The sequence below is a fragment of the Mandrillus leucophaeus genome, unplaced genomic scaffold, assembly GCF_000951045.1.
Source record: "Mandrillus leucophaeus isolate KB7577 unplaced genomic scaffold, Mleu.le_1.0 Scaffold209, whole genome shotgun sequence".
NCBI lineage: Eukaryota > Metazoa > Chordata > Mammalia > Primates > Cercopithecidae > Mandrillus > Mandrillus leucophaeus.
The window spans coordinates 3,498,065-3,513,520 of NW_012102132.1; the positions used below are offsets into that span (position 1 = coordinate 3,498,065).

Below are 15,456 nucleotides of genomic sequence, written 5' to 3' on the forward strand. Positions count from 1 at the left end.
TTGGCCAGGCTGGTCTCGAACTCCTGACCTGAGGTGATCTGCCTGCCTTGGCCTCCCAAAGTGCTGGGATTACAAGTGTGAGCCACCATGCCTGGCCATGTTATGGATTTTTATATATGGAGAAGAACTTGGTAACTGTTTCAGGAGATAATTCACACGACAGCTCTACATTGAAAGATTCCATTCAAAGCAGTGCTGCTCCACAGTCTGATCTAATACGACTGACCTGGGGAAAAGTTTATATGAGAAGTTTTTGTTGAGAGAGAAGGTAATCAGAAAGATCCCAAAAGACTGACTAGGATGTCGGATTGGATGGAATGCAATGCTGGGTCAAGAGTGTGGAAAGGGGAGGAAGTATTACTGAGGTAAAAAGAAAAAAAAGTGAAATGTTGGTTTTGGAGCCACAGGAGAAAGCAACTTTGGTATTAAAATGAAAAGGAACAAGACATATGTAGACAGGATTTGGTTGCTGACAAACTTCCTTAGAATCCGTTGGAGGATTTAACTAAATGCACAGAAAAAGTTTATTCACAATAGGAAAGAATGGATGTAAATACCAAATGACTCACACAGGTGAATAAGTGAATTATCCAGTTACCTGAGGAGGTAGGGTCTTCGGAGAAATCTGGCAACTCTTCAGGGGGATCCCCATAGAATGAGTTGAATTTGTGACTTGACACAGCGGCTAGTACTGCACCCTAAAGCAAAGAGATGAAAAAATAGATTATTAAAACAAATACACAAATATAAATAAGTTATTTAACAAATTATCTATCTTAAGGATTATCCATTAAGTCAAATATATAGGAGATGATGGCTAGAAGAGAGGTAGCTTTTAAATTATTTCAGATTCCTTTAAATAAATTACATATGTATATACCAGAATAACACTAATTGGGAATTGGAAAAGTATATGAAATCACTTACATTTTGAATTCAAACATGCAACACAGAATGGAATATTCTGCAGTTATTATAAATTGATGTTGTAGAAGGGTGTTTAGTGGAATGAAAAGATGTCTGTGATTACTTACATGAAGAAGGTTTAAAATCAATGTATATTATAATCTCATTTTTGGGTAAAAAAGTTAATATGGATATAAAAGACTGCATATACACCAGAATGTTAATAGCATTAATTATCTCTGGGTGGTAGATTATGAGTCATTTTTCTTTTTAAAATCTTTTTTCCCTCTTTTAGTTTTAACAATGACAATGTGTTACTTTTGTATAGTAATTACCCATCAGGCCACACAACAGAATCAACTACATATGACTCTTTTAAGCTATATGCATAGCCTCCCCTCATTCCTAGTTGGAAATCACTGCCATTTGAGTGCATGACATCCCTTAGGACTGTTGAGTGGAAAAATGTTGGGAGTTACTGCTTCAGTAAATCATATTTATTATTATTTTTTATTTAAACAGCTTTAACGGTACAAGTGGTTTTTGGTTACATGCATAAACGGTACAGTAGTCAAGTGTGGGCTTTTAGTGAATCTGTCTTCTGAGTAGTGTACGGTGTACCCAACAGGTGATTTTCTATCCCTTGCCCCTCAAGTCTCTAGTGTCCATTATACTACTCTGCATGCCTCTGTGTACCCACAGCTTACTTCCCACTTACAAGGGAGAACATGTGGTATTTGGGAGTAAATCATTTAACCTCTCTAGGCTTTCTTATCTGTAAAGTAAGAATATGAAAACGGGCCGGGCGCAATGGCTCATGCCTGTAATCCCAGCACTTTGGGAGGCCGAGGCGGGCAGATCGCCTGAGGTCAGGAGTTTGAGATCAGCCTGACCAACATGGAGAAACCCTGTCTCTACTAAAAATACAAAAAGTTAGCCAGGCGTGGTGGCGCATGCCTATAATCCCAGCTACTCGGGAGGCTGAGGCAGGAGAATCGCTTGAACCTGGGAGGCAAAAGTTGCGGTGAGCCGAGATCGTGCCATTGCACTCCAGCCTGGGCAACAAAAGCGAAACTCCGTCTCAAAAAAAAAAAAAGAATATTAAAACGGACTTATCTTACAGGATTGGCAAAAGTCATAATGTATTCATGAAAGTGCTTTGCGAATTGTAAAGCATTTTGTAAGTGTATATCATTACTAACTCTGCTAATAAAGAACTAGAACGTGAGCACAGCCTTTTGCTGGTCTATGTAGAATCACTCATTTAGTTAGTTTATCAAATCACCTAAGTAGTCTAAGTCTACATTTTAAATATTAACTCTTGAATTTTTCTGGAAAGATAAAACTTGTGTGTGTTTAGGTATCTGCTAATATGAGAACATTATTACTATTTTTTGAGACAGTGTCTCGCTCTGTTGCCCAGGCTGGAGTGCAGTGGCATAATCTCGGCTCTCTGCAGTCTCAACCTCTCAGGCTCAAGTGATCCTCCCATCTCAGTCTCCCAAGTAGCTGGGACTACAGGCCCGTGCCACCATGCCTGGCTAACTTTTGTATTTTTTTGTAGAGATGGGGTTTCACCATGTTGCCCAGGCTGGTCTTGAACTCCTGCTCTCAAGCGATCCACCCGCCTCGGCCTCCCAAAGTGCTGGAATTACAGGTGTGAGCCACTGTGCCTGGCCAGAAAACATTAATAAAATATATTTCCACAAAGTTTACTTACTGTAGAAAGGGAAGAGCAAAAAGAGAGAGGTGATACTGATGTTAACATTCCAGGTAACTTTTGAGATTTCCAAAAGTCTAAAGTTATGCATGAAAGGTTCTTATGCAGAATTATAGCTGCCATGTTGAAAAAACAGTAGTGAATGTTGAGTTCTTCTTTCTATAGAAACTTATTTCACTTTACGTATTATACATGTTTCCTAAAAGCTGGGGGGGAATGGAATTTTTATATATCAAATCGCGTTTCCCACACACTGAAATTAGGCTTTTAGAGATGCTTTATTTTTATTTTCAAATGAAGTACAACTGTATTTCTTAAGATGTTAGTTATATGCTTCAAGGCCTGTTCTTGCTACTGCTATAGTCAAAGATCTATAATAAATACCTATACTACTAGGAAAACACTATTTAAAAGAGCCCTGAGATGTAAATGCTTTTGAAACAATAGTAGTATGTTTTAAATTTATCTGTCTTATGACTAGCAGTTTTGCTTATGTAGTTTTTTTTTTTTTTTTTTTTTAAATAATAGAAACTGAGTCTCACTATATTGCCCAGGCTGGTCTCAAACTCTGGTGCTCAAGCACTCTTCCGGCCTCAGCCTCCCAAAGTGCTGGGATTACAGGTGTAAGCCATGGTGCCCTACCTAATATTTAGTTGTCTGAACCCAGTGACTATAGGTGGTTTAAATATTCAATGCAAGCCATTGTGTAAAACAGCAACATCGTTCTGAAATAGGTCATGGATTCATAGAATTTTATTAGAGTTTGAGAATCAACCTTAGAGATTATTGATTTTAAGAGACTCATTTTGCAGATGAGAAAACTGAGGTCCAGAGAGGCTTAGCAACCTGTTAAGGTCTCTGTCAACTTAGAGACACAATGAAGAGTAGACATAATTGACATCCAATGACTACTCTTCCCAGTTCAAGGATTTCTACTACACTAGGGGTCAGCAATTTTTTTTCTGTAAATAACCAGACAGTAAGTATTTTAGGCTCTAAAGGTCATATGGTCTCTTTTGCAACTACTCAATTCCTGCATTGTAGTGTGAAAGCAGCCATAGACAATATGCAAATTAATGTACTTTGCTGTGTTCTAATAAAACTTTATATACAAGAATAGGCAGTGGGTTGGATTTGACTCCCAGGTCATAGTTTGCCAACCCCTGTATTACATTATTGCTACTGATGAGCAATAATGAATACAGGGGTTGGCAATAATGTAATATTGCTCATCAATAGCAATAATGTAATACAACAATAAAAAAATCAGATTTTATACAAGTAGTTCTTCAAACTTTCTGGTTTATTAAACCCTTGACAAAGAAGTTTTCTACCTGCTTTAATTTAGAAGGTATAATTTAGTATCTTTTAAGGGTGAAACATAATACTTTTGAGTTAATTAGACTATTCACAATCTGTTAAGATAAATAATATTAAAGTACTTTTTTATCAAGCAAATTAACCTAGAAAGGAGAAGGCAGATTATAAATTCAGAGAAAAAGAGCACCACAAGTTTTTAATTTGTAGTTAAGAACCAGAAAGAATTCTTAATCATAATTATAGTTTTCTTGAAATGTCAATATGTCAAACATCAAAATGGAATGCTTCTGGCTAGATGATTCTGTGTGGCATTTAAGGAAGTGGAAAACAAGAAAATGCTTAGGTCAGATTTCTGCTAAGTTAAACTACTGAATGCATTTAATGGGGGAACAAAGATATTGAGGAACACAAGAGCTGAACAAAGATGTATTGCTGACCTGAAGACAAAAGCCAAAAACTGAATACTCCCTTTTTGGTATTTCCTGAGCTCAGAAACATGCATCATGAAGTTTGATAGGTACAAAGGCAGAAGGGTACATTTTTAAACACTAAATACAAAACACACAAGTATTGGATATAAAATAATTGGTTTTGTACCCAAATAGCAAGGTAATACACAGTCATGACAGGACGGTACATTTTAAAACATCTAAATACAAAATATACAAGTATCAGATACAGAATAATTGGCTTTGTACCTAAATAACAAGGTAATATATAGTCATATTCCTGAGTGAACAGGGAAATATACTGAGGGGGGAAAGTGTATCACCAGAACATACCAAGAGGAATGTGACAAAAAATTTGAAAGATAATCATCCTATTAGAATTCAGATGACTGAACTCAAAAGCCTTAAAAAGGGTGGAGAATTTGGAGAGGTTGAGGCTGAACAGAGATGAGCAAAAGTCAAGAAAATCATTTCAAGGTAGAGATGTTAAAGAATTCGGGTTGATTATACTTAAGAATTAGGTCCTAGATGATAATTAGGTGACATGATTAATTAAATCAGAACTTTTGATACGTCTCCATATAGTCACAACCAAAGTTATCATTCAGTTTAGTCTGCATAGTCTATACATATATAATACTCAAACATAACCTAAACATAGGTTATTGGTATAACCTGGAATTTCATAATATTCAGTCAGGATATATGACTAAAAGAGGCTGCAGTATTTTCTCTAGAGAAAATGAAAAATGACACTTGTAAGTGTACTAGATATGGCTATATTTAAGAGTAATTGCACAGAATAGATATCTTAGAAATTCTTTTGGGTCTAGGTAAAAGTATTTTATAAAGATGGTCTTAAATGTACATAATTTTCAAAATCTATTGCCCAACAGGAAGTAATAAATTCTACATTTCAGAATCATAAACTGGTTGGTGGCTCATACTTGTAATCCCAGCATTTTGGGAGGCCAAGGTGGGAGGACTGCTTCAGTCCAGGAGTTTGAGACCAGCCTGGGCAACAGAGTGAGACCCTGTCTCAATTAAAAAAGAAAAAACAACATATATCTATATATGTATTTCTTTTCTTTTCTTTTTATTTTTTTAAGATGGAATTTCGTTCTTGTTGCCCAGGCTGGAGTGCAATGGTGCAAACTTGGCTCACCACAACCTCCAACTCCCAGGTTCAAGCAATTCTCCTGTCTCAGCCTCCCGAGTAGCTGGGATTACAAACATGTGCCACCATGCCCGGCTAATTTTGTATTTTTTTCAGTAGAGATGGCGTTTCTCCATGTTGGTCAGGCTGGTCTCAAACTCCCAACCTCAGGTGATCTGCCCGCCTCAACCTCCCAAAGTGCTGGGATTACAGACGTGAGCTACCGCGCCCGGTCTATATATGTATTTCTTAAAAAAAAAAAAATCACAAATTAACTGATTTGTAAAATCAATATATAAGATCAAAATCACTTCACTTATTATTTTTGGAATTGTTCATACCAGAATATTTGTGGAACTGTTCATACCAGAATAACAGTTTTCAGTTTTTAGAATTAAGGTCCCCACCCTGCTAATTTTTGAGACAGAGTCTTACTCTGTCACTTAGGCTGGAGTGCAGTGGTGGGATCACAGCTCACTGCAGCCTTGACCTCCCAGGCTCAGGTGATCCTCCCATCTCAGCCTTCCAAGTAGCTGGGACCACAGGTGTGTGCAACTACACCCAGCTAATTTTTTATTTTTTGTAGAGCCGGGGGTCTCCTTATGTTGCTCAGGCTCAAAGGTTATCTTTTGGATACCAGATTTAATGCTCTGATTAGCAGAAGCCCACAACGATTGTTATCTCAATTTACTGCCTTTGTACAAACCCTTACTACAGAGAGGACTGTATGTAAATGCTGGGTTTCATTAAGGCACAAAGGTCTTTGATAAATCTTTAAGTTAGTTTTTGTTGAATTAACAGAAAGAAGATTGCCAAAAAGTATCTATTATAGCTTCCTGGTTGACCTGTCAAAAAGTGCTGCTTAGTGTATAAGCATTACTCTGCAGGTACCAAGACTCCATAGCAATACCGTACAATAGAACGATCTGCGATGAAGGAAATTTTCTAAACCTGTGCTGCCTAATACAGTAGCCATCAGCCACACGAGGTATTGAGCATTTGAAAGGTGGCTAGCGCAACGGAGCAACTAAATTTTACATTTTATTTAATATTAATTTATTAACATTGAAATGTAAATAGTTACATATGGCTATTTACTACTGTACTGGATAGTACAGCTATATACAGTACTAGAAAATGGCACTCCTAAACAAACCTTTTGTAGTTATGCATAGTTCAGGAGCACAAGAGACCAATCAGTAAGTCAGAGAATACTTTTGCAATTTGCAAAATTAATAAAGGCCAGGCACGGTGGCTTATGCTTGCAATCCCAGCACTTTGGGAGGTACTGAGGCGGGCGGATCACTTGAGGTCAGGAGTACAAAACCAGCCTGGCCAATATGGTGAAATCCCATCTCTACTAAAAATACAAAAATTAGCTGGATGTGGTGGTGCCTGTAGTCCCAGCTACTTGGGAGGCTGAGGCAGGATAATCGCTTGAACCTGGTAGGCGGAGGCTACAGTGAGCCGAGATTACACCACTGCACTCCAGCCTGGCCGACGGAGTGAGACTCTGTCTCAAAAAAAAAAAAACAAACAAACACAAAAACAAACAAAAACAAACAATAATAATAAAGAAAAACTGTAGAAAGTTATTAGAAATCCTTGCTTTCTGTATATATAGGAAATAAATGATTTTATTCTCTTAACTGGATCACGTGGACTCAACTCACCATTTCTTAAATGGACTGCAATAAACTTACCCTAACATAGAATATTGCTTCTATTTGTATAGAATTTCTTCAGCATACTTTACTGTGGGGAATTTGCTTTCTAGGGGTAGAAATAATTGCAGAAGCAATGGGGATGACTTCAGAATACATTCCCTCCTGTGTCTTCTCTGAATAGACATCCTCAGATACCCACAGTTACCACTTTCCTTAGTACCTCCTTCAGTAGATGACAGCCAGGGTTAGAGTACAGGTGTGCCTCCTTAAGAGCCCCGACCACAGAGCACAAATTTTCCACAGAGCCTGGAGATCATGCAGTCTGTCTCATGTATCCTAATATTCAGTTTGAGAAAATATGATCCTCATATTCAGTTCTGTGCTCAGAACTATGTAGTTTATTAAAGAAAGTATTGTTATCTAGAGGATTCTTTTTTTTTTTTTACTGAAGTATTACAATTCCAGAGCTTAGTATGAATTAGGAGGAAAAAACTCGACACATGAAACGTGTGGTAACCAAAATGGGGAAAATACATTTTTCCATCATCATTCCATCATGACTAGGTTACCAAGGTAATTTTCTTCTTCTTCTTTTTTTTTTTTTTTTGAGACAAGGTCTCACTTTGTCACCCAGGCTGGAGTGCAGTGGTGCGATCCTGGCTCACTGCAACCTCCACCTCCCAGGCTCAAGCGATCCTCTTGCCTCAGGCCCTCAAGTAGCTGGGATTACAGGCATGCATGGCCACCACACCTGGTTAATTTCTGTATATTTTGTAGAGATGGGGTTTCACCATGTTGCCCAGGCTGCTCTTGAACTCCTGAGCTCAAGCGATTTGCCCGCGTTGGCCTCCAAAAGTACTAGGATTACAGGTGTGAGCCACTGTGCCTGGCCACAAAAGTAATTTTCTACTGCTTTCTGTGAACTCCCTTTTAATCACTTCCAAGGGAGTCATTACAAATTCAACTGTCACCCACCATTGAGAAGGTTAAGAATAGTGTCTGGGTAGGATGAGCACCTAGTTGTGTGAAAATAAAGTGTGTGGTGAACTCTGAAAGCCAAGGAAGTTGCAATCTCTGTTCCAGAAGTCCACTGAAGAGGCAGAATGAGAATTAGTTCCTTGAGGATGGTAGGTATAACATGTTTTAACAAGGTGGCTGAACTACTCAAAAGAATACAGCCTTATCAGAAGCCAAACATGTTCACTAATGACCGTGCTGATGTTCCTAGTTCTAGGTTGTTTGGTGGGTCTTAAAACTTTAAATAGCCCTGCAAAGGGATGTGGTAAATCCACATGACCCCTCTGTTTTGACAGCTTGGCCCTGTCCAAACGAATCTTAGTCACCACTTTGGCTATTTTAGGCCCAAGTCTGATTCTGTGGCCCTGGGAGAAGTACAGCATGTGTTTCTTGTGATGGGGCAAGCCCAAGCCCTCTGGTGAAATGTCTGTATTTGGGCAATGAAAGGTTCAACCCCATACAGTGTAATGTCACATGAGGCCAAAGCAGCATTAGGTTTAGAAGGACTTACAGAAGAGTTGACAAAAAAGTATAATAATAGCTCCTTTGGGGAGGAAACTAACTTCAAAAACAGTTGACCAAATTTCACCATGGAAAATAAGAGTTTTTTATTTGTAGGTTACACAGGTTTCGGTGGATATCAAGGCAAAAAGAATAAAAGTTTTGGGAAACTTCCTTGGGTACCATCTCAATAATGGCTTATCATTAATAATTATTTTGGCCAACCACTGTTAAAGCAAATAGAGAAGAGTCAGTTTGAACCCTTGACTGCAAAATCAGTGAGGAGAAAAGTTAAAATGGGAATAATCAACACCAACAATGATATGTTAATATTTCCCTTGTTCTATAGGAGCACGGTTGAATAGACCCTTCTGTAATGATGGAAATGTCCTACATTTGTGCTGTCTAATATAGTAGCCACTAGCCAAATGTGGTTATTGAGCACTTGAAATGTGCTAGTGTGACTGGGAAACTGACCTTTCATTTAATTTTAATTAATTTAAAGAGCTGCATGTGGCTAGTGGGGACCATGTTAAAAGTTTCAGGTCTATAGGATAATATTGTGGCCTAATAGTTTCCTCAAAATTCATATAAATGTTTTTATAAGTCTAGAGTTATACATAATAATTCACTAACTTCAGGGGTTGAAAAATAAATTCACAGTATTATTAGAATTTATGGCATATCTGAAAATACTTAAGAAGAAAAGTTTTATAGTTGGCAGGAGTCATGTGACTAAGGAAGACTACTATCCAATCAACCACTTAGAGAACAGTTAACATCTTTCAGTATCAAAAGTAAGTCAAACATAAATTAATTTTAAGAAGTTAAGATAATCAGTTTTTCTTTGTTACTCTGGAGGGTTGGCTCTCTCATAGCATTTTCTCTCAGTGCTGAAAAGATTCCATTATTTTATGTTTGGTCTTTTTCAGAACCTTTTAAAGTCAAAGGGACTCCCCATATGGGGTGATTACCAGTTTTCTTCTTTCTTTTTTTTTTTTTTTGTGAGGTGGAGGATAGGGAGAGTGGTAAGAGGGAGAAAGACACCTGGGAAGAATAAAGAAGGTGAGAAAAGTGATCTGAGCTGTAAATATTTTCTAGTAGATTAAGGTAGTGTAAGATTTTATTTACTGCTTTCTGATAGTTGTTCAATCTTAGTTCCAATTCTTTTTTTTTTTTTTTTGAGATGAAGTCTCGCTCTTGTTGCCCAGGTTGGAGTGCAATGGCACTATCTCAGCTCACTGCAACCTCCACCTCCCAAGTTCAAGCTATTCTCCTGCCTCAGCCTCCCGAGTAGCTGGGATTAATTACAGGTGCCCGCCACCACGCCCAGCTAATTTTTGTATTTTTAGTAGAGACGGGGTTTCACCATGTTAGCCAGGCTGGTCTCAAACTCCTGACCTCAGGCAATCTACCCACCTTGGCCTCCCAAAGTTCTGGGATTACAGGCATGAGCCACCGCACCCGGCCCCTAGTTTCAATTCTAATTCAAAGTTATTTCCATTGAACTAAACATACATTTGTCAAAATATTTAAGTTTGAAAAAACACGGTCTAGATTTATATTCAATAATAATGGATAATAATATAACTATATCTCTGCTATAAATTTAAGACAAATCTAAAATACAACTAATCTTCTATTATAATTTATTGTTTAGACTCATACTGACATACTACCTTAAATAATTTAAAAAGCCAAAATCTTATTGAAGTGGTGGTAATTTTTGGAAATGAGAATTTAGCTATAATAAAAACAATGGCCAGCATTAGTACATATTTATGGGCACCAAAACAGAATAAAAACATGATCATTAACTATATCTGCTTGGCTTTTTTGCTGATTTGTTCAATTTACCTTTAGTTTCCTCCTTGCATTGAATTTCCTCAGCTGCTCTACTGTTTCTGGAAGATGAATCTTGTAGGCATAACGATCCCGCTCCTATGTAAGATGAAAGATAATGAACATATATAACCGTTTACAAAAGTGCAGAAGCTTAATCTAAAACAAATAATAAAGCTAAAATTCTTAAATAGAAAACTCAGATTGAATTTTAGATTGGAGATTTTATTCCACGATACTGGTAAGCAATCTGAAATGAGGGACATTAAAGTTAAACTGATAGTAATAAAATATTTCATTTTCTGCAATAAAGGGCTGAAATAATAGGTCACATAAATTTCATACATATGGCTAAAATAACAAATTGTAATTATTATAAAGGCATTGTTACTTTTTTTTTTTGAGACAGGGTTTTACTCTGTCGCCCAGGCTGGAGTGCAATGGCACAATCATACCTCACTGCAACCTTGAACCCCTGGGCTCAAAGTGATCCTCCCACCTCAGCCTCCTGAGTAGCTGGGATATAAGTGCACCATGTCTGGCTAATCCTTTTTTTTTTTTTTTTTTTAAAATAGAGAAGGAGTATTGCTATGTTGCCCAGGTTGGTCTCAAACTCCTGAGCTCAAGTGATCCTTCCGCCTCGGCCTCCCAGAATGCTGGGATTTACAGGTGTGAGCCACTGTGCCTGGCCTCAAGTTACCTTTGATGTATTTGCCAGGTAAAACAAGCATTTGAAAAATCAATTCCACAACTGATTCAGCATTCTACATTGTCATGGACTATAACAATTACAGACTCTTCTAATTAGGACACACTTATTTTGTTTTTTTGTTTGTTTGTTTGTTTTTTGAGACAGGGTCTTCCTCTGTTGCCCAGGCTGCAGTGTAGTGGTCTGATCATAGCTCACTGCAAGCCAGGTGTGGTGGCTCACACCTGTAATCCCAGTACTTTGGGAGGCTGAGGCAGGAAGACTGTTGGAGCCTGGGAGGTTGAGGCTGTGGTGAGCTAGGATCTCACCACTATACTGCAGCTTAGGTGACAGCATAAGACCCTGTTTCAAAAATAAATGAATCCCCCATTATTTATTTATATATTTTTAGAGACAGGGTCTCATTCTGTCACCCAGGCTGGAGTGCAGTGATGAGATCCTGGCTCACCACCGCCTCAACCTCCCTGGCTCAGGCAATCCTCCCACCTCAGCCTCCCGAGTAGCTGGGACTACAGGCAAGTGCCACCATGCCTGGCTAAGTTTTGTATATTTTGTAGAGATGGGGTTTTGCCATGTTGCCCAGGCTGGTCTTGAACTCCTGGACTCACGCGGGTTCCTCGTGAAACCTTGGCCTCCCAAAGTGCTGGGATTACAGATGTGAGTCACTGTGACTGGCCCCTCATGTATATTTTAAATCTCTTCTTACTCTTCTCCTCACTTTGGTCCTACTCTAATTTGCCAATGTATCTTGAGGATTCATATGCTATAAGTACTCATTAATTTCACAAATATTTCAAGAGCTGATTATATGCCATGCATTGTCCTATGCATTTGGAATACACAAGGAAATCCAACAAAGATTCCAGCCCTCATGGTAGATCATATTCTAGTGCAAAAAGGTGAGAAAACACAAAAAAGGTAAATTATAGAGTATGTCAAAAGTACTATGGAATAAGTCAAAAAAGTGAAGCAGGCAGGAGGGATTGGGTACATTGAAATTTAAAATAGGGTGGTTGGCTGGGTGTGGTGGCTCATGTCTATAATCCCAGCACTTTGAGAGGCTGAGATGGGAGGATCACTTGAGGCCAAGAGTTCAAGATCTAGCAAGAACCTGTCTCTATGAAAAAATTAAAAAATTAGCCAGGTGTGGTGGCATGCACCTGTCATCCCAGCTACTCGGGAGGCTGAGGATTGCTTCAACCCATGAGGTCAGGGCTGCAGTGAGCCATGACTGCAACTGCACTCCAGCCTGGGCAACAGAGCATGACCTCATTTCTAAAAAACAAAAACAAATTGGGTGGTCAGAGTAGGCCCAATTGAGAAAGTGACATTTAGAAGAGGTGAGGGAGTGGTCTAGGCAGAGAAAATAATCAATGCAAAGGCCCAAGGGAGGAAGTATGTCTGGAATTTTCAAGAAGTAGCCAGGAGACTAATGTATGTGAAGTGATGTGAAGGGGTCAAGGAGAATAATGGATCAGATCAGAGAGATGACAAGGCTGGGGTAGGCCATGCGGGCCTTTGGCTTTTATTCTGAGTAGGAGAGGAAGCCAGTGGAGGGTCTTGAGCTAGAGTGACATGATCTGACTTTATTTTTATAGATTCTGGGGTTACACATGCAGGTTTGCTACATGGTTATATTGCATAATGGTGAGGTTTGGGCTTCTAGTGTACCCATCACTCAAATAGTGAACACTGTATTCAATAGGTAATTTTTCTTTTTTTCCCTCACTTTTATTCAACATAGTAAAAGATGTCCAAGCCAGAGCAATTAGAGAACTAATGGGTAAGTTTTCAACCCTCAACTTTTATTTTATTTTATTTTTTTAGGTGGAGTCTGGCTCTGTCGCCAGGCTGGAATGCAGTGGCGCAGTCTCGGCTCACTGCAACCTCTGCTTCCCAGGTTCAAGTGAATCTCCTGCCTCAGCCTCCCAAGTAGCTGGGACTACAGGTGCACACCACCACATCCAGCTAACTTTTGTATTTTTAGTAGAGACGAGGTTTCACCATGTTGGGCAGGATGGTCTTGATCTCTTGGCCTCCTGATCTGCCCACCTTGGACTCCCAAAGTGCTGGGATTACAGGCGTGAGCCACCACGCCCGGCCTTCAACCCTCAACTTTAAAGAAACATTAGTGGCTGTGCCGAGAATAGATTGGAAGGAGATGAGAGTTTTTTTTTTTTTTTTAAAAAGCAGGAAGACCAGTCAGGAGGCTTTTGCAGTAATTCAGGTGAAAGATGATGGTGGATGAAACCAGTTGGAAATAATAAAAAGGGTGAAAGAGAGATAGACTCTGAATATATATTTTTTTGTTTTCTCCAAAAAGCTTTACTGAGGTATAATTACATACAATAAGCTGCAAATGTTTAAAATGTACAATTTGATAAGTTTTGACATATATTTACAACCATAAAACCATTACCGTGATCAAGATAATGAACACATCCATCATGCTCAAAAGTATCTTCATGCGCTTCTGTAGCCCTCATCCCCATACCCAGTCAGCCACTGATCTACTTTCTGTCACTTAGTTTGCATTTTCTAGACTTTTATATAATTTGAATAATATAGTATGTGCTCATTATTGTCCAGCTTCTTTCATATAGCATAAAGATTTTGAATCTATCCATGTTGTTGCATGTATCAATAGTTCATTCCTTTTTAACGCTGAGTGGTATTCCATTGTATGCATGTACCATAATTTATCCTTTCACTCGCTGATGGACCCTGAGTTGTTTCCATTTTTTGGCTATTACACATAAAGTTGCTATGAACATTAATGTCTTTGTATGAAGACGTGTTTCATCTTTCTTAGGTAAATACTAAGGAGTAGAATGGCTGGGCTATATGATAGGAGTATGTTTAACTTTTAAGAAACTGCCAAACTGTTTTCCAAAGTGGTTATACCATTTTACATTCCTACCAACAGTGTATGAGTTTCCATTGTTCTATATCTTTGTCAACACTTGGTATGGTCAGTCTTTTTTATTTTAGCCACTCCAATACATGTGTACAGGTATCTCATTGTGGCACTAATTTGCGTTTCCCTAATGACTAATGATGAACATCTTTGCCTGTGCTTATCTGCCATCTATATATGTTCTATGTTGAAGTATCTGTTCAAATCTTTTCTCATTTTGAATTGGGTTGTTTGTATGTTTTCTCATTAGTGAGTTCTGAGGATTCTTTACATATTGCAAATATGTTTAAGTTTACTACATATCTGACTGTGAACTCTATTTTTAGCAAACACCTTTTCTGCTCACCATTCACTAAGGTGATGTGGAAAGACAGGTAAGGACAGAGTCAAAACGTATTTTTTTAAATAAAATTATGCTTCAATTATGATATCAATTATTTTCTAAGCTAGTAGAATCACAAGATTAAAAAAGAAATCTGTTAAGGTATCTCTTGTCTTTTTTTTTTTTTTTTTTGAGACAGAGACTCACTCTTGTTGCCCAGGCTGGAGTGCAGTGGCATGATCTTGACTCACTGCAACCTCCGTGTTCTTGGTTCAAGCTATTCTCATGCCTCAGCCTCCCAAGTAGCTGGGATTACAGGCATGTGCTACCATACCCAGCTAATTTTTGTATTTTTAGTAGAGATGGAATTTTACCATGTTGGCCAGGCTGTTTTTTCTGAATTAAATAGTACCTCCTGATACTACTAATAATAACGTAATATGCATTCAGAAAAAATTCAATAGTAATGTGCCTTGCACTTTAATGAAGTACATGATTCATAGTCCCTTGTGCATATAAGATTTGGAAAATACGTGTAATTGGTGTGTTCATTTCCCAAAATTCAAATTGATTAGCCTGATATAAATATCCTTTTCACTTTTTATTTTTTTTTAATGACAATATACTTTACAGTCTATATATTAAGGCTACAGAGGGTGTGAGAAGAGCTCAACCATCTCTGAGGAAAATATACTCTTAGATGCTCTACTTTTGTTGGAATAAATATTCACATCAAGTATCATTAATTCAAAGAGATAAAGGTATTAAATAGATATCATTTAACAGTCATAAGACATTAACATATTCCTTGGTCTAATACTCAAATTCTTTTTTGATGTGAAATAAGTAAACAGAACTTTCTTTGGTGGTTTTATCAAAGAAATAATTCCTGTTTTATTTAATTAAAAAACTTTACTTTTTTTTTTTTTT

General features: G+C 38.0%; 1 protein-coding gene across 4 annotated transcripts in view; it reads right to left on the minus strand.

The window, feature by feature from the left end:
* CASK (calcium/calmodulin-dependent serine protein kinase (MAGUK family)) overlaps window positions 1-15,456 on the minus strand; it is a 405,996-nt gene that overhangs the window by 104,123 nt on the left and 286,417 nt on the right. For all 4 annotated transcript variants that reach the window (XM_011980193.1, XM_011980192.1, XM_011980191.1 and 1 more), the window contains exons 9-10: window positions 10,594-10,677; window positions 599-698 (exon numbers count right to left, since the gene is read on the minus strand). In XM_011980193.1, coding sequence (XP_011835583.1) covers window positions 599-698; window positions 10,594-10,677 — 184 coding nt within the window. The remainder of the gene's footprint in view (window positions 1-598; window positions 699-10,593; window positions 10,678-15,456) is intronic.